General features: G+C 43.4%; 1 protein-coding gene across 1 annotated transcript; it reads right to left on the reverse strand.

The window, feature by feature from the left end:
• Positions 1-2381: 2381 nt before the first annotated feature.
• On the reverse strand, positions 2382-14566 carry LOC311272105 (E3 ubiquitin-protein ligase pellino homolog 2). The gene is made up of 7 exons (XM_084378265.1): positions 14225-14566; positions 9448-9577; positions 9013-9114; positions 8344-8541; positions 7984-8169; positions 7692-7897; positions 2382-7366 (listed from the first exon to the last, which is right to left on the reverse strand). The coding sequence occupies exons 1-7, from the start codon at positions 14302-14304 to the stop codon at positions 6982-6984; spliced, it is 1287 nt and encodes a 428-aa protein (XP_084234391.1). The 5' UTR covers positions 14305-14566; the 3' UTR covers positions 2382-6981.
• Between the last annotated feature and the right edge of the window lie 4218 nt (positions 14567-18784).

Raw genomic sequence — 18784 nt, forward strand, 5'->3', positions numbered from 1 at the left:
ACATACCCCAAAACTCACCAAACTTGGAACATACGTCACATGTGGTGAAAAATTTGATAATTCAACATGATTGGGGGTGGGTGTGGCCAGGGGACTCCATAGCGCCACCTAACGTCGGGTCATGTGACCAAAAACTTTCTCGGATCGTCATGAAATTTACAGGACTTATGGGTCTCAAGGACTTAGCCCGGAACTATTTTTGTTGGAATTTTTGCTGCAACAGGAAGTCCGCCATCTTGAATGGCGTGCGCCGATTTTCAATTTTCCGACGCTGTTTTCGGGACTTCAGCATGTTCGCAGACTCACCAAATTTCGCATGTAGCTTCTTAACCATGAGTACGTTATTTTGATACCACAACTGCCCTCATGCGCAGCACGATAGCTCAGTAGCGCCCCCTAACACCGCCCTTACGGCTTTTCCCATTCTGTACGGACCCAATGTCTGTGCCTCGTACTTTAACTAACTAATCCTACAGATTTAACGCCACAGAACTCACACAATAAATATCATCTTCAGAACTTGATGATGACACCTTGTGAAAAGCTTTCGCCTACATTATACCTGGTGGGCGTGGCAGTGAGGTCAATTTCGATGACCCCCTTATGGCTTTTCCCATTCTATATGGACCCAAGTTCTATGGCTTGTAGTTTCACTATCTTTTCCTACATATTTAACACTACAGAGTTCACATTCACTCAGTAGCATCCTTAGACCTTTAAGTATTACAGCTAGGTTTTTAAACAAGCAGGTGGGGCTTTTGGGTTCTCGGAAACAGAAACAGTTTGAATGGTATAAAGACATTGTACGCTCTTGTTAATTGCTGTTTTTTTGCATCTATTTCCACCTTGTCTGTGCGTTACGGTTACATGTTTATTTCACCCATCTTTGCTCAGCTTTGCTGACCTTTTATCTGACCTTTTATTGGCTGTCTATTTTCCTTTATCTATCTTCCTGCATATTATTTTTGGAACGGTGTAACTTAAAAGGTAGAATATGTGAGAATATTTGTTGAAAACATCCCAAAAAATAAATTATTAATTAAAATTATCAACAGAATGTGAAGAAATGGCAGTTATAATGTTATGACATCTATGTTTTGTTGCAGAGATATCTAGCTAGCCATGGTACGTCTTGGTCCAAATCTCCTGTGCTAGCGATGTAAACGCTAACACTTCCCCGCCGCTCTGAGCTCTCTGTCCAGACTGCTAGCTGCACAGCTAACTAAGTTAACCAGCTAATGGCGGCCAGTTACCAGCAGTTAGCGATGACCCTAGTGATGTGTTGCCTCCTGAGAATTTGGGGTATGCATTCTACAGATGATCAATTCTTAGATAATGCACCTTTAAGAGAAACTTAAAACACTCGACCAATAAAGCTGATTGTGTTTCTGATTCCTCCAGCTCTTGTGTTTCTGAGTTTAAATGTCAAGTCTCGCCTGCATCCAGCCGTCACCCTGTTTTCTCGTCTGTGCTTAAAGCAGAGTACAGATGAATTTTGGCAAATTCATATCAGTCACTATAATAGCTATGATTGGGATACATTTAGTCAGTGACGACACAGAGTTTTGTCCCCATTAGAACATATCCCTGAGTGAAAACCAGGCTATGGTAACAAGGACATGGCCCTCATTTAAAGTTAAAGTTTTAGCCCTTAACTTGTTAAAGGAGCATTTTAGCTATCTGTATTATAACCTCATGTTAAACCAAATGTATTAAAATACTCACAAGGACAGACATGTAACAGTTATTACGACTGATTAAATGAAAATCATAGTATATCATGACATGAACCTGATTTAACACATTCTCTGCTATGGTTGCAGCAGACTTTTTGTTTTCTCCCTCCCATGCTCTGGAAGAGATTATATGCAGTGTGGTATTGAGATACCCATGAAACAGGCTTCATAATCTTTGAAAGAAGTTTCAGAAAAAGCCTCCTCCTCACGGTTCAAACTTCTGAAAGACGCCACTCTCAGCAGGTCTTTCAGCACGCATCCTGAATTCTCTGCGAAAGGAACAAACTTAAGTGTTTTAAATTGCTATTTTAAAATCAAGCGTTCTGTAATTTTGCAGAACATTTGTGGCGTCTTATCACATTTGCGTGGTGATGAACATGACTGCCAAAACCGCTCATTAAAACGGTTGATTATTTTAAAGAGGTGATGCAACTGTAGAGCAACCCTTATTTTAGTTTGTGAGCCTCTTGCTGTGTGCTCCAGAGCTGGTAAGAGAGCGCCCTCTGCTGGCTGCATGTGGCGCACACCCCTTCATTTAAATACAATGAACTGGATTCTGTTTGATAAGCACATTCTTGACTTTACGCTGATCTACAGTATTCGATACCCCGAAGAGGAAGAAGCTCAAAACAGCCAGAAGAAGAGAACTTTTAACAGGTTTATTGACATGTGTATAGCGATTGTCTGTGCACCGGACGATTACAGAAGAATATGATATAAAATAATACAAAATAGCTGTACATAACACAGATGTATTGAAAGGAATGCATTATTAACTGTGAGGTTTTTACGCTGTGTAATTATACGTGTCAGCTACTCACTCACCTATAGCAAGGTGAGTTCATTAGTTGAGGTCTTACCATCTGGAATGAAGGTTCGATAGATAGATAGACTAAAATAACAGAGTTAAGGAAGAGCTAGTGATGTTCCTGGTGGTATTTAACAACCTGATGCCACGCTAAAATACTTAATCTGAAAAATTCCCCGACACTAAAATCTAAAAACAAAAAGGGAAAGGAAATTGCATATGGACACCTATAACCCCAAGAGGGCTCAGACGAAGATTAGAAGTAAATTAAGATCGGCTAAAATAAACGTGTCAGGTCGTAAACTAGAAGCCAATGAGGGTGCTGCAACGGTTCTTCCATCCACATGCCAATGGTGTTACATTAATCGTTGTATATAGTATCTTCAAAAGCAGAATTCACTGGATTTGGCGTGCTTAGTAAAGGGCAGCTGATTGAGATGTTTTCTGTGGAAGCCGAGAGGGGCTGTGCTTGCAATTTATTTTAGTATGCCGTTACAATCATTTTGTTATCTTGCGATGACGAGATAATCGAGAAGGGTCGTTTCCTCTTATAACTTGTAATGTTCAAGAGTGAGAGTGCCATGCCAGCATGCATAGATGGTGTCTCGGCAGCTACAGATTCAAGCATGCATTAGACTGTCCTTCATCTTACTTCAACGCCCACCCTCAAACACCGAGTGGACAGTAAGGCATCTGATTTAAAGGATAAGTTCACCTAAAATTGAAAATTCTGTCATTTATCTACTCGGATGAAAAATGGGTTGAAGTTTAATAGCAAAACATTTCTGGAGTTAAATAGCAAAACAGCGTTTGCAACATTCTCCTAAAGAACTGAAGTTAATGGGGACTTGCTTTAAAACATAAAAAAAATAAAGTAAACAAGCATAAAATGGCTTCGTACAGCTCGCCCGTTGAAATCCAAGTCTCTGGAAGTCCCGACATCCCAAATTGATTTGACAAGACATTATTTACACCCTTGACGCGCAGCCAAGCTTGTGTACCCACTTCAGACAGGGAGCACGCTAACAGTTTTAGCCTAGCAGCTACAGAGAAGATTTTGGAAAAAAAAAGTGTGTAAATAACATTTTCAAATCAATGTGGGATCTTTAGTTGTTTTTTAACATTTGAAATCAAGTCCCCATCCACGTTGTTTCGGAGAATGTCTGGCTGTGAAGTTTTGTGGACTATGAAACGTCACACAACTTTCCATCGGCATCGGGGTGAGTAGATGACGACTCATATCAAATGACCAGGTAAAACATTCCTATAACAAAGTTTGTACTATTTGCTATTGAAACTCTGAAACCCATCCATGAAGTTGTTTTCTCGAGGCAACAAGATAAATTGACCAATTATCATGAGAACATGGGCGTTGTCATCTCAAGTTAACAGCATTAAAACAAATAAAATAATTGCAAGCACGGGCGTTCTCGGCAGCCGTAGTTTTAATTGCCTGTTTGTGCCCATTTCCCCTTCTATTAAGACCCGTATGTGACTGACTGTGACCTGTGGTGATCTACCCTACTGTACGCCCTCTATCATCTGTCCGACACATTAGATGACTACCTCTCACATCTAATGCCTTGTTACTGTGTTTTGTCGCAGTGAAACTTTTCCACTGTAAGTGTCTCCTACCAGGCTTCCTTCAGGCCTTTGCCAGCTGTGAATCTGAAATCACTAATCCTGAGCTACAGTAATTATCAACACTACGTCAATCATCCACCGCACTGTGGGGAGTTTAAATCTTGCATTTAGACCTCAAATGGAAAATATTTGGAAAGCAGCAGGCTGACTTTCAGTAGCTTTGAACCGTTCCGTGATCGGCCCCAAATGCAAAATAAAAACAAGTGTCGGCGTGGACATCTTTCTGCAGTGAGTTGGTTTGGCGGAAAAATATCAGCATAGTAGTACAAAGTGGGATTCGATAGGTCTCATTCACAAACGTCACACATCTATCAAGTATGAGGATTTTTTTTTTTAGGCTCTCACGCTCGCTTTTTTTGTTTGTTTTTTTTTTCTCTTGAAGAGGTCTTCCAAAACCGAAAGAAACTCAACAAAAAACAGAAGTGCTGCAGTTTAAAACAGCCGAAAGACTCGGAAGACATCTTGGTCTGCGACGGAACGCTCTCAGCATGAATAACAGGTTGGCAATCAACCGTGCAAAGTTTTTCGAGTAAGTGTGTGTGTAGTGTACATACTGTATGTGTACGTTCAGCACATGCAAGCTAGACACAATTTCCATGTGAGTGTGAATTTTCAATTATACGTCTTCCACACTTGAGGCTATTATTGAAATTATCTGACTTTTTTTTCCGAGCTAGTTCACCGAGCTACACCATAATATTCAGTTACAAAAATAGTATCACAATATAGACCATTCAATATGAGCACCAGGGAAGGCTAAACATAGCCTGAGTATTTGGCTACATTCATTGTCTGGGCAATGTGTTTTTAACGGTAGCAGTGTATGAAGTGTGTGTTTTGTTGGACACAGTGTTGGCAATGTTTTTCTCACTCACAAGCTCTCCTATAGGTCTACCACACGATAATATTCGGAAACATACAGAACTTGCTTACACTGAGTAACAACAGTTAACTAAAACCAATTATTATCAGTTAGAAAAATAGTATTTTTTTTTTTAACACTGAACATCTAAAAGAATTCCCCACGCTTCCCCCCCCAAATAAATCCCTCCCCATTTCCTAACAAAATAGTTTTTCTTTGAAACAAAAAAAAAGGGTTATCTTTTGAGGTTATACAAGGTCAAACCTTTTTGACACTCCGTCACACTAACATGGACCCTGTTTAGCATAATTCAGCAACCAGAAGTGTGTTCAAATCAACAGAAACAGTAGAAACGCAAATCCTAATTTCTTGCAGCTACGAGATCTGAAACGAGTATCGAAATAAATCAGAATTTGGCGAATTAATTCAGTTAGAATCTAGTGCTTTGGTTACATCACACATCACTGCTCTAAGACCTCATCGGGAAATCAAATAAACCACGATGTTGAACACACCTCTGGTTGAGCCCTTAACCTGGAAACCATTTCAGCCATGTTTGAAGTGACCGCCGACATTAACACTTGGCTAAACATAGCACAACATCTAGCTTATCTATGGGAGTGCTCTTATTGCTGTAGAGAGTTATGAAGTGGATTTGAACCCAGTTTCATTCCCAGCCCTTGCTTATCCTTGGTCTGCTTGATAATCGGGATACGATCTGGCCTGAGCAGGTGAAGATACAGCCTGTGGGTTCCCTGCAGTGCTTCAAACAGTAGGTTTTATTTAGGTATTCATTTATGGGGTCTCCCTGCATAGATTTCACACTAAAGGGACACACGAAGATTAAAGATTTTCTCAAAAACATCCTGAATTTAAAAGGTGCAGTATGTAGTTTGGGGGAAGAAATCAGAGGAGAAAAGATCTTCATTATCTTTTTGTTTTTTTATGCCTAAACAAACTGAATAATCCTTCTTCATTTTCATGACTGAATAAACAAACTGACCTTTACTTTACCTTATTACCTCATTAATATTGAAAATATAAAATTTCTGAGTTTGAATTTATTCCCCAGAGCTACACATTGCCCCTTTAACTACAGTTGCCATCATGACTCACTAAAAAACTTAAAATGCTGGATAGAAGCTCGCACTACTGATCTGTGTGACCTCCCACATTTACGATAAGTGGTTAGCTAAATAAGGATGAAGGTGCTTTCTGCAGGAGCTGAGGACAGATGGGTTATTCTGCTTGGTGATCAAAGTGCTGCCACAATCAATAAAGAAAAAAACAATTAATGATTGGCAGCGTTTCGCAAGTATAGTAGCACGCTTTGGGAATCAAGAGGTGACGTTTCACCGCATTAAGGACACAAGGACGCCGCAGACGTGTAAGGCGCTGCACATCAACTAGGTTAAGAAGGCCATTTTTTTTCTTATGTGCAAAAAGCTACTTGACATTTCATACAAGGCTCCTGAGTTAGAAATAAAAAGTGTTTGGATCAATCTATTCCATGTAACATAGTCTATAATTAGTGGAGGATTGTGGAGAGGAAATAATTATTTGAAAAGGGTCAAGCAGCATCATTTAAGCCCCTGTGAAGATACTGTCTTAATGAAGGTAAAATCAGCTCCTGTAGAATTTGGTGGCATTGATTATTCTATCTTTTTTTTTTTTCACCTGTTCTCTTGATCACATACCAATCAACACGCATCAAAGGATAAGCAAGGGGAAGGATTCTTCGGCCGTGAGCTGCATTCAGTAACAACGTTTGACAGTGTTTGTTATACACGCACAAATTATAGCCTGAGTGTAGAACACACACACGCGTCACTCATCAACCAATCCATACTGAACGCTGATCAACGTTTGCAACGTGAATGAAGCTCAGGCGTCTTCCTGTTATTGTGAGAGTGGTTGCTGAGGAGTGGTGACTAGTCGATGGGGCCCTGGAAGATGAGCCTCGTCCAGCCGGGGGTGCTGAGTGCAGAGGAGCAGAAGGGGCAGATGGGTCTGAAGGCGTGCGTCCCGTGGGGGAGCGGGGTCTCAGCCCAGTACCTGGCTGTCCTCTCCGAGCAGACGTGGCCGCACGGCACAAATCCGTGAGTGGGGGCTCCAGCGTCCACGTACACAGCAGGCTCGCAGCCCAGCCACAGGGGCACGTAGGGACCCACGCTCCTGCACAGGGGACATTCTCGGCGGACTGTGGAGCCGTCACCTTCTCCTGGGTCCTCCTCTCCCTCGGATCTCTGGCCCCAGTCGTGGCGTCCGTGGACGTGGCCGCAAGTGAGGTAGACCCAGGGCTGGCGCTCTTCAAGGCTGAAATAACACATCAACGTTCAGCTTCCTGTGAACTCCTAATCAGTCATTTTTTGAGCAAATAAATCAAAATGAATGTAAACATTTGCTGCTTTTCTTTGTCATTTATGAGAGTAAATGAGTAAACTTTTGGACTGTTGGTTGGACAAAAGTAGCAATCTTAAGACATCACTATGGGAAAATTTAATAAACATTAATTAAACGATTAATCAATTTATCTTGAAAATAATCGTACCAGCCGTGGCAGTTATACATTTTCTATAGGCGAGCTAGTGGAGATGAAACAATATCCTAATGAGAATTAATTTGTAGTTTTGGAACAGACCTGTGGCTGCGTGGCAGGCTGGGGAAGGCCAGTGTGCTGAGGCCGACAGGACACTGGGGCCGGGAGGCGTTTAGCTCCTGGCGAAGTGCTTCCAGGTGACGCAGGGTGGGAGCACGCATCAGCCCCTCACCTGTACGCCACAGCAGGGTGGCGCCACACAAGTCAACCAGGGAACCGTCACGTAGTGCACTGCTCTCCCCTTCCGCCTGTGGAGGTCAATACACATACAGACGCTTACAATCAAACCAAAACCTAACAAACTAGATGGTGGCCAAAAGCGATGTGGACTCACAAGTTTGCCCCGGCTGGGACCGGAGCGTGTCTCCCGCAGGGCGTAGACATCTCCACAGACTGATATCTCCCTCCACAGACCCTGCTTGGGGTCCTCTGGGAACCCCTCCGGGTGCATGACTAGCACCCCGTTGGTGGTCAGGCCGTCCATGTGCCCATCTGGGTTTTTCCATTTGGTTGCTTTCTCCTGTGGTGGCACAAACACGAAGGCATAGAAATCTTTCATGATCACATTAAGATGATTTATAACCAGTAAGAAAGAATGACTTGGATCATTCTTCGTGGGATTAACAAGAATTTTCAACACTGATTCCAAAAATAAACTAGACACTTTTGTTGGTGAGATCTTCAGTCCACTCACCCCTAAGAAGATATTTTTGGAGGAATCAAAGCCAGCGGCGTAGATGCGTGCAGTGTACGGTGGGTTGCGTTCACACACCACTCTGCAGGCGAAGCGTGAGATGGTGCTGGGTGCAATGGAGGGGTCCTCCCCCTCTTTCCCCCCTCCGGAGGTGTCTGTCACCACAAAGTCGATGGGACTTTCTGTGGAGCGTCCAATCTGCAGGGGACAGCACAGAGAAGAGCTCACTGTCAAAACTGCCTTTGACAGTTACATTCAAAGTTGGTATTGCTATCTATTACAACTCAATCTATGATAGTTTTAGGTTTTCAGATTTTCCACTTCCCTAAAGGATTTTAATTCCCGCATACTTGAGTGATTCGGGTGAAAGAGCAGTCCTAATTTGATGGAAGCTAAACAAATCGGAGCAGAACTTTGTGTATAAAAATAGACTTATTTGGAGATGTTCCACACACACGTGTCTATTCTTAATACTTAATGGACCCCGTACTGAACCAAAATAATCTACCTACTGTAGAAGTTTCTTTGAAGACATTACATAACAGCATATTTTAGGAGGTACGTGCTCCTGACGACAAATGTATGATTATTTTTGTTGTAAATGAGCCATGACGTATGAGAAGCTTGACCCTCTGCTTTCCTGCTTTCCTGCTTTCCTTTGTGTCTTACCTGGAACATGTCTGTGTTGTTGTCATGGCAGTACTCCACCACCACCGTCTGGTTGCGGGACAGTGTGAAAGAGATGCTGTGCTGCCCCCTGCTGTGGACGGCCTGCAACAACGACAGTGACAAGCAGAGAGTAAGTACTCGTTTTCTGGAAAAGTCTTTCATTTTCTTGACAACTCGTACATCAGACTGAATCATAGCGTTACTCAAAAGTCGGATGATGTAGCTACGTGATTAAATGTTAATGTTGCATTTGGAAAGCAGCACTTGACAATGACCTGAACACACACACAAGGATGGACAGCCCACATGCGTCAGTCGTCATGCTTAGTCATCCTTCCTCTGGCTCATTTTAAAAGAGACAACAGGGAGTCGCAGGAAGGAAACCAACATTACACATTGAAGAAACATACAGTACGCAAACACACACGTGTGTACCTTGCTGTCCTGTGGTGTGTTGAGGATGTGCACAGCGCTTGGTTTGACGCCATTGGCCTTGGCCCTTCGGTACAGAGCGAAGCGGCTCTTTCTGCGCCCACGGTCTCCGGTTGGAAGAGAGCCATTGTACCTGAAGACAGACGAACAAAAACACGCACAGGATGAAGATACGAGCACTGATACACGCACGTCACTCACACGAATCAAGACGAAGGCAGCAACTAATGATTATCATTTTCTATAAAATATCAGAAGGCGGTGAAATCAGTGTCCAAGATGACGGCCTCAAATGGGGTCACATTTTTTACAGCTCTAATCTTGACTAGATTAGTCAACAGACGCGGAGATGACACTTGTTCTTCCAGTTCATCGAGCGTTTCTGAGAACGCCTAATGTTGGGAAAGACACTGTTATCTCACCGTTTGCACGCTGCACTTATGATCTGTCATCACTTGGGGGAAAACTAAAGCCATAAATAAAATGTCACTGGTGCTGCCAAGTTGTCAGGAGAGATGACTGCAATTAGTGTGTGAGCTCAAACGATTCGGTGCTTCTTCACGGCTACATCACCGCAGATTCTTTTGAAATGAATTAGAGCAGCACACCCCGGCCACCCGTGGTTCATACCGAGCTGCTGAACCTGAATGAAAAGGACAACTAGCACTTGATCCTGCTCACTCAGCTCGTACTTGAAGCTCGTACTTGCTGTACTTGTCTGAACTCCTGTTACAGCATTTTCAGCAGGACAGAATATTTTTCCCGCACAATACCATTCACCATACAGCCTTGATTAAGCACTCGAGTTACTAATTTAAAAGGCGTGTGTTCATTAATAGAAACAGATGTAAAAATTCAGCTTCTCCTCATGAGAAAGGTAAATTATGTATTGGACCTTCGGTGTTTTATAATTCAATATCAACCATTTTTCAAAAGATGACCTCAGTTTTCATGTTTTACTGAAAATGAATGAGAAAACTGTTCTGGTGTTGGGGCTGACTAAGACACTGGCTTTTTACTTATTTTTTGGACATCTGCTAGATTCACACAGATGGTTGTATTCTGGTTTTAGGCTTTTAACTAATCAGCAGGGTATGGTCCTTATTAAAAACTTCTCAGAGGACACCCAGCAGGCAAGAAGACTTTATGGAGGGACGGTAACTGTCTCTGCTGGCCAGACTTGATCAGATCAGAGGGCATCTGGTTTCGTCTCTGCTCTGATCTGTTTCACTGTGGCCTTGCAGCGTGGGCTGAAGAAACACTGCCTGCTTTGACTGTGTGTGTACAATGAAACTAGAGACTACGATCGATTCATCAAGCAGTCTTTTATAATGAAACCAATTAATGGCAATTTTAGAAAATGATTAATTAATCACTTGCGAAAAGGAAAATGCCAATAATCCGCTGGTCAATGGTCACTACTTTTCAAATGCAAAAATGGCCAAACATTTTTTCTTGAATGTTACAAATTGAATACAGTGGGTGTTTTGCTGCTGCTCAGGCTATGTCAACAGTTAAGACATCACTCAGGGCTTCATAGAGTTTAAACTTCACAGGGAATTGAATAATTATAAAATCACCCCAAGCATCTTTTTCTGCATAATTATGTCTAAAAAATAGTTTTCATATCGGCCGACAAAGTATAAGCAGATACCGATATAACTATGACAGGCCAATATCGGTTAATTATATCAACAAGCTGATATATCAGTCGAGTTTTTTCTGACATTAATCGTTCAAAAAAAAAACTTTCATTCAGCAAGTTTTGCTATTGCCTACTACTAAAAACTATGACTTTGCATAAAGCATGAATACGTGAGTTTATTTAGATTATTTTGTCTTCATCATCAGCTAAATGAAAATATCAGCCAAACAATCTCTATAGGAGAAGAAAAACACTTTAATGGATAAGTAGAATGTGTGGCCAAGTTTTATTTTATGCATCTGTACTGTTTAATATTTATTTAAAATCTGAATTAAAGTTCAGGATGCCACTTGTTAAGTATTGTTAGTTTGGAATAAACCTTAAATAAAATTGAGAAAAACAAAACTTCTAACCAGATAAGACGCCAGCTGAACAAGTACTGGGGAGTTAACATTTTCTGGCCTGCAAAAGCAGCATAAAAACCACAGGGGTTTGGTTTATATCTTTGGATTGTATCATTTTATATGCCTTTTTATAATTTTCGTGCCAGCAGCTGGTCAAAACGAAACAAATTGGTTTTGGTGGTTAAATCCGCGTGTGGCTCAGGAAAGTTTGTTGACATTATGCATTTTTAATGAGCTGTACTTCCATGAATATCAGAATTTATTTTCTGTGGATTACAACCCTAAAAAGCCCAGATCAGTGCAGGATAGTGGCGAGAAGATCGGCTATGCTGCCTGAAAAAACCTTCAAGCGGGCGACATTTACTTTTTGAAATGTGGAGTCCAATCGCAGAGGATGACTCAGTGCTACCTGCTCCCTCCGCGGCCCTGCCTGTCAGTTAAAACTGGACCGTGGCTGACAAGAGACGGGCTGGGTCAGGGAAAGAACACACTTGAGGATAGGTTTCTGAGGGGTCTGGTTAAAAGGCAGAAGATGTGATATGTGACTAAGGATAAGAGGGCAGGGGTGAGAAAATCAGCTTATGTAAAGAGAAAAGGTAGCCAGCGCCTTGACAGAAACAGAGATGGAAAAGAAGTCAGAAGCTATTGTGCGCATTCGAGACAGAAAAGGTAAATGAATGAGATGAAGTAAAGGGCAGGGCGCAGGGAGACGGGACAGGACAGGACAGAGGGTCGAGGGGAAAGGCCAGTGGAAGCGCAGCTCCAGAAAGTACAGCTTGCCTGGGCAGCTCTGGCCTGCATCACGCATGTGCGTACATCATAAAGCACAATATGAAATATTCACTCCTTCTGCCCCTCGACACAGGGTTTATTTTCGTTGAGGGCAAGCCACCAAGGAGGCATGCCTCTGTGAAAGTCAGCACTCAGCAAAACACTGAGAGTCTGCCTGGGAAGGGACTGGGTGAGAGGAATGCGACATAGACCGTGTTAAGAGGGCTTACGGGTGAGATAAAAAAGGAGGTGTGGGAGATACAAATACAGAGGAGAGGAGGACGGGGGCACTACTGTACACAGTGTCCAGGCTAACTAAGGCAATGAGCGATGGCAGGCAGCCACTGCAAAGATCACATGGCCTGCAGTGAAGCAGCCATCGACCACCCGGGGCATGTGATCATCAAGGCTGACAGATGCAAAGTTAGTACACGCTTGCACAATACAGGCCAGGAAAATGTCAGGAAGCAGTCGAAAGAACACCCTGTTCTGACGCCGCCTATTTGCTGTCAAAGTTACCTACTGTTCATTTGGGGACAGAGGAGCTGGTCTTAATAGATCCCACCTATAAAGTGTATCATCTGTCAACGTGACCAGGTTTAATACGTTGTTAACTGTGTTACATAACACAATAACAGCAATAACGGAAGACGGCCCTCTTATTACAGCAGCATCCACTTTTCACATATCACTCAGCCCCTGCTCAAAACCACAGAGATGATACCCATAATAGCCTGCGAGCCTTTTGCAATCACTCTGCCAGAACAAGATCAAACCGCACCTCAATCACAACACTTTCAAAGTGAGCTAACATGAATGCATTTTCAACCCTCAATAAAAGGCACATTACACATCGCGCCACACACCGCAGAGCGCGCTCGCATTTAAGTTGCACACATTAAGCGCTCGCTTCCTTGTCCTGAGTCGAGGATGTAAAGGACTGCTCTGTTCAAACAGTCAGATGACGAGGAGGGCGACTAATCAGTATTCTGATGCGGGCGGGCCACAGCTTCCTCTCTCCATGTTCAGCCAGAGGGGAAGAGATAGGCCATTAGGTCAGTTATCTTTGGCATACACAGGAAGCTCTGCGGGGCAAGAGGGGGGCCTGTGTAAGCCTGGATATGACTGTATGTGTGTGTGTGTTGTGGCATTTGTGGTCCCTGCAGACCCTGCACAGTGTGGTGGAGCTGCAGGGGTGGAAATGCTGTGGAAGCTGGTGGCTGTCATCAGCACATCCTGCCTACTGTGTGCTTGTGTGTGCTGGTGATGAAGAAGGGCTTTTCTCCTCCTCCTCCTCCTCATCCTCCTCCTCCTTCCTTGGCATGGATGGTCATCTGGCTGCTACGTTTATTAATCAGCAGCAAAAGATGCTTCATGACTAAATAATACGAGCACGGTGCATGCATTTTCCAGACAATGATATCATCCCCCAGCCCTACTTTTAGCAATCTCAGATCCAGCATAGTATGACATCATTGGGGTTTTCAGCCTGAGCAATCCAGCGCTGCTTATCCCCACTACAACCATTGATGAAAAAGGGGGCTACATCCGTAGTAGCCTTATGTGCAATATGGCTTGAGCAGATTTTGCACTCAAACGCACCACACATGATGCGGGAACAATACGGTGGCGTGGTTTCAGGGATTATGCGTTCATTCGGAGGATAAAGTTAGTTTGTAACATTACAACACAAGCCACAGACCGGTGCTTACACGGCGGCAATGTGGGATTTACTGACAAATACGAGCTAAATGTGTTACTGTGGTGGATTTCCTCTTCGATAAACGACACATACAGAGGATATGTTTGATAAGAGCAGTGGATTAAAGCTGAACTCACACGTCATCTGTTGGGTTTATTGTGCCGATGGTGCCGCTACATATTTAACGTTAATTTGCCGCTGGAGCGTTTCTCCGTCCTCCACACATTTTACTATCGCTTTAGGTTTGAAGAGACTTACCCCAAAATGACCAATTCGCCGTATTTTACCGGGTCTTTAACGGGCACATCATCATCTCCGTCTTTTTTCGGTGAATTCATCAGACTGGACTGCTCCAGAAGAAAAAAAAAACAAAAAGACGCGTCCAATGGCAATAGTGGTGGGATAAAACAATGCTAACACTCTCGAAACTGAAGGGGAAGTGATTTGGGCGGTAGCCTATCAAAGTTTGGGCACAGTTGGGCAAAGTTTTTCCAGACTTCTTGTTGTTTGTTTTATTGTTTTAATCCCGTGAAGGCGCATCTTTTCGTGGCTATAATGCTAGTGTGTAGTTAGCTAGCAGCGCAACATATCTGTTCAGTAGCATCGGATACAACAACGGCTAACGGCAGGGAGTGGGGCGTACCATTATTTGTAGGGGTGGTCGTTCAAATTACGTCTCGAAATAGTTGACAGAAATGCTTTAACAAGGTGGAACGTGTGCGTGTTTAGTTTTTGAGCGATGAGAATATTTCACTAGCGATTTAAAGGATATAAAACATTTTTATACCTCGATTTACAAATGCGCTTAAGCATGAACCCACCCGTGGGACGCGAAATGGACGCAGCCTCGAGGAGACGCTGGCTCCCACTGCTAGAATAAAATGAGGCATTTCGAAATGAGGGAGGAAGTGCCCACATCCCCCGGCACGTAGAGGCGTACTGGCACATTTAAAGTACAAGACAAGATCTTTTGATGTTATGCACAGGGATCGTATAGCTCCGATCTCGTGGGTGATTATGGAGTCTGACGTAATGAGATGCTTCGGGGGGTGTGGTGAAGCGAGGATGTGGGTCACCATTGAGCCCCAGACTAGACACCTTCTTTCCTCCTTGTCTGCATTTCATGTGGGAGTTGGGAGACAGATATAGGCCGAGTGGAGCCCACACTTCCATCTCTCTGTCTGTCTGTCTCCCTCTCTCTCTCACACACACACACATACACACAGGCAGACATAAACACAAAGAGTAGTGTACTTACTCACAATAGTGTGACCACATGAGGGCAGTGCACTTCAGTGGCAAAGTACAACTTTGTGAGTCACAAATCTGTATGTCTGCACATCAGTTCTGGCTGTGCATTGGCCCATTCACACCGACTGTATTCCAGCATGTGTGTTTTCTGTTCGGGACTCGACTGAGACGAGGTTTTGAATTGGACTGAGGCATACAGTTGGGTTGGATTCAGCTGCCTTGGCAGATTCTCCTCAAACAACCTGTTCATTGTTATTTGATGAGACAGAAAGCAAAGCCTTCCCTGCAGGCTTTTTTTTTTTTTTTGGACAGAGCCGGGGTGTCAGTAACAGAATCTGCTCAGTCTCCAACAGCAGCATGCCGCCTTCACCTGGGACAGTATCCTAAAATCGTGTTCTGGCGCGGGAGATGCGACATGTAGTGGCTTGCATGCAGGGTAAGGCACAGAGGCGCCAAGCAGTCCTCTGCGTGTTGCTCTGACAGTGTGCGGTGATGTTGGCCCTTGTCGGTGTCACTTAAACATTTGCCTGAGAACATTTGCAGGTGTTATCTGAGCAATGTGATAATAAATTCAAAATGGAAATGTCAAAGCCTCCCTCGCAAATTAGCAAAAAAGAAAAAATGCTGCAGCCACAGAGCCTGCTGATGACCCTCGAAGGGGTGATGACTCATGAATGAGCCCAACTAAACAACCACACCCTTAATCTATGAATGGCAGCTCACTGTAGTCAGCAGAGTAATTAACAAGAGTGCTGACTCACCTCATGTACACAATATACAACACAAGATCCACTGTGTGAAGTTCACCAGCAACATACTTGTCTTCTGAGATTGGAAGCAGGAACTGGATGGACCAGATGTGTGTTTTGTGTGTGTGTGTGTGTGTGTGTGTGTGTGCATGTTTCACTGTGTGTGACTTTCTTTCTTTCCCACTCTGGGATTAAGGTCACACCCTGCTCGGTCTGTCTCTCTGTTTCTCTATATCTCCCATTTTCTCTGCTCTTTCTTTCCCCTCTGTGGCTGTCCTTTGTCCTTTTTTTTTTTTTTTGGCCGAATTTCAGCATTAAACTACAAAACAAACCCAGCGAGGAATCCTCACCGCTCCCATTAATTTATGTTGTTTATGGCCATAATAATCAACCAGCAGGGCAGGGATCCAGCTCACTCTGTGGGGATTGTTTACTCAGTCTCGTCTGAGCAGGAATGTACAATGTAAAGAGTGCTGGCTGCGAATGAATGAAATGCACTCCATGTCTGGTAATCGAGTGTATCTGATACAAAATATTTAAAGATTATGTGTTGCTTCATTAATCCCCAGAGGAGAGTCTCAATAACAGAATAGTGGGAGGGATTCATCGACCTAATAAAGGGGCAGATACTTGTCATTATGGAGTTGACTGTTCATAAACAGCTTTTCCACTCACAGCCGCAAATAGGCCAGAATAGTTCATATAGAGATTTCCTTTCCATGATGTCATCAGTTCTGTCTCCTACATCCTCTCGCAGTTAAAGCGATAAAGACCAGCTGATGTGAATATTAAAAAAAACTGGACATGGCAGTTGTGATCGACAGCCAGCCACTTTGTGCCTTGATGGCCTTCGTCAGCCAGATGAGTTCTCATGAGTTCAATCACAGCGGGAGGTCTCGGCTTGCTTGCACAAAATATACAGTAGTGACATATAAATGGCGTACAGTAGTTCAGCAGCATGTAGCAATTTAAAAAATCTCCATTTATGGCAGCTTGCTTTGACATTTATGTCACCGGCATTAATAAAAAGGGATCCAAGCAGCCAAATTGGAAAGGAATTTGTGCTCTACTTTGCGTAGTAGCGAACCTGTACCCTGTTGCATCACACAAACTCATCAAGAAAACCATATTTGGTGAGCAAATCACAGATCAGACCGTATGCCTAATTGTGAACATGTGGAATGCATTGCCTCTGCTGTCATTACGCAGCTTTTGGCAGGCTGCATTTCAAGTCGAGCGGAGCGTAGTAGATGGAGTGGCCACTGGTGATTTATAAGTGCATGCTCATGCAGAATGTACACAAACGAGGACCGTGGATCTCCAGATGTACACAAATACAGCCACGTATTCACGTATGATAAATACATATAAGAGCAAGAAGAAAAAACAAGTGGTCCGAGGCACCAGAATAAATCACATTATTAAAAACAGACAAGACAAACACATGCTTTATGCACATATTGCACGATACTGCTAATGCTTGTGGATTAACAGCCTGTTCTACACATGTACCCCACCAGACATGATGGATGTGACTTCTGGACTGCTTCTGGACTGTGTCTGTGATTTATACCCAGAACACATCAGTGGATCAGTGACGTAAAGATGCCTCGGGGCGAGCTGGCCTCAATCTGGATTTAACTGATGCTGATTTAAAAGATGGAAACAGATACATGTTGGAAGAGCGGGTAAGCAAGGGATGGATGTCAAGACAGTCAATTTAAACCGCTTAGATGTGCCACAGCCATCTGCTGCTGAGTCTTTGTCAATGTTGCCATAGAGACAGGAGCAAACAAAGAAAAGGTATTTCTGTAATTCAGCTAACCCTGTCTACCCTTTCTGTAGTTAAAACCAAGATGGACCGGTGGAGCACAACCTGAGACTGTTGGATGCATTCACAAACAGAGCAACAGGAGTTATTAAATTATTAAATCATTTTAATACAAATCAGAGCGTCACTGTCACTCTGTGCGCTCGTGTTAGTGCATACAACCAAAAAGGCAGGGTCCTACCTGTGATGCACGAGTGCACACATGCCTGCTGGGCGTGGGTCTCTGTGTGTGTGTGTGTGTGTGTGTGTGTGTGTGTGTGTGTGTGTGTGAGACATCATACTCTTTCAGCCTGATGAGGAGGCAGACTCCTAAAGAGAGCCGACATAATACTGCAGATGGCTCAGCATATTCCTGTTCTCTACAGGCACTGGGACACAACAGGCTCTACTAGTGACTCTGGCTCCCTACAGGGAGGACTAATTGCATACACAAGCAGGTTTGTTGCAAAACACTGAAAATGAATGGCATTATAAACTGTGGCAATTGATTGTGTATACAGTAGATAATAGCTTTAGCGGACACAGTCACACACAGTATAGGCAGTTAGTGCTGATTTCAGGGCGGGCTGATTGTACATAACGGGGCTTTTTTAGATTGAGCACATCATTGAGCAAGACAAAGAAAGATGACATGACATCATGTGAGGAGCAGGAGATGAGGAAGTCATAGAAACGACTACTGAACCAAATCACTGTCAAAGATTGGCTGAATAAAGCCTGTGCATGTGACAGCTTAACCTTTGTAGCCAATGGGATTGGCAGTACACTTTATGTATTCAAGTTTTGAATGATTTATCAGTTATGTGAGAACTGAACTTACAATCTTCAGAGAGAAAGACTACCAGACTGCAACTGTGCAACACAAGGCCTTTTACCAGGACAACTGCAAGCTCGGCTTAAACACCGACCAGCGACCTGAGACATCCGTTTGCAAATCATTGAGCTCCATGCAGCACCTGCCAACAACCTGCCATACATGTACATGAC

The sequence above is a fragment of the Pagrus pagrus genome (genome assembly GCF_965226575.1).
Source record: "Pagrus pagrus genome assembly, chromosome: 16".
Classification (NCBI taxonomy): domain Eukaryota; kingdom Metazoa; phylum Chordata; class Actinopteri; order Spariformes; family Sparidae; genus Pagrus; species Pagrus pagrus.

What these genes read in the sequence shown, in the direction of transcription:
- LOC311272105 (XM_084378265.1), bottom strand. Translation starts at nt 14,304, where the DNA reads ATGAATTCACCGAAAAAAGACGGAGATGATGATGTGCCCGTTAAAGAC. An exon ending in CCAAAAATATCTTCTTAGGG is followed by an intron (nt 8,170 to 8,343) that starts GTGAGTGGACTG and finishes GTGCCACCACAG; the next exon opens with GAGAAAGCAACCAAATGGAA. An exon ending in AGCCTGCCACGCAGCCACAG is followed by an intron (nt 7,367 to 7,691) that starts GTCTGTTCCAAA and finishes GTGTTATTTCAG; the next exon opens with CCTTGAAGAGCGCCAGCCCT.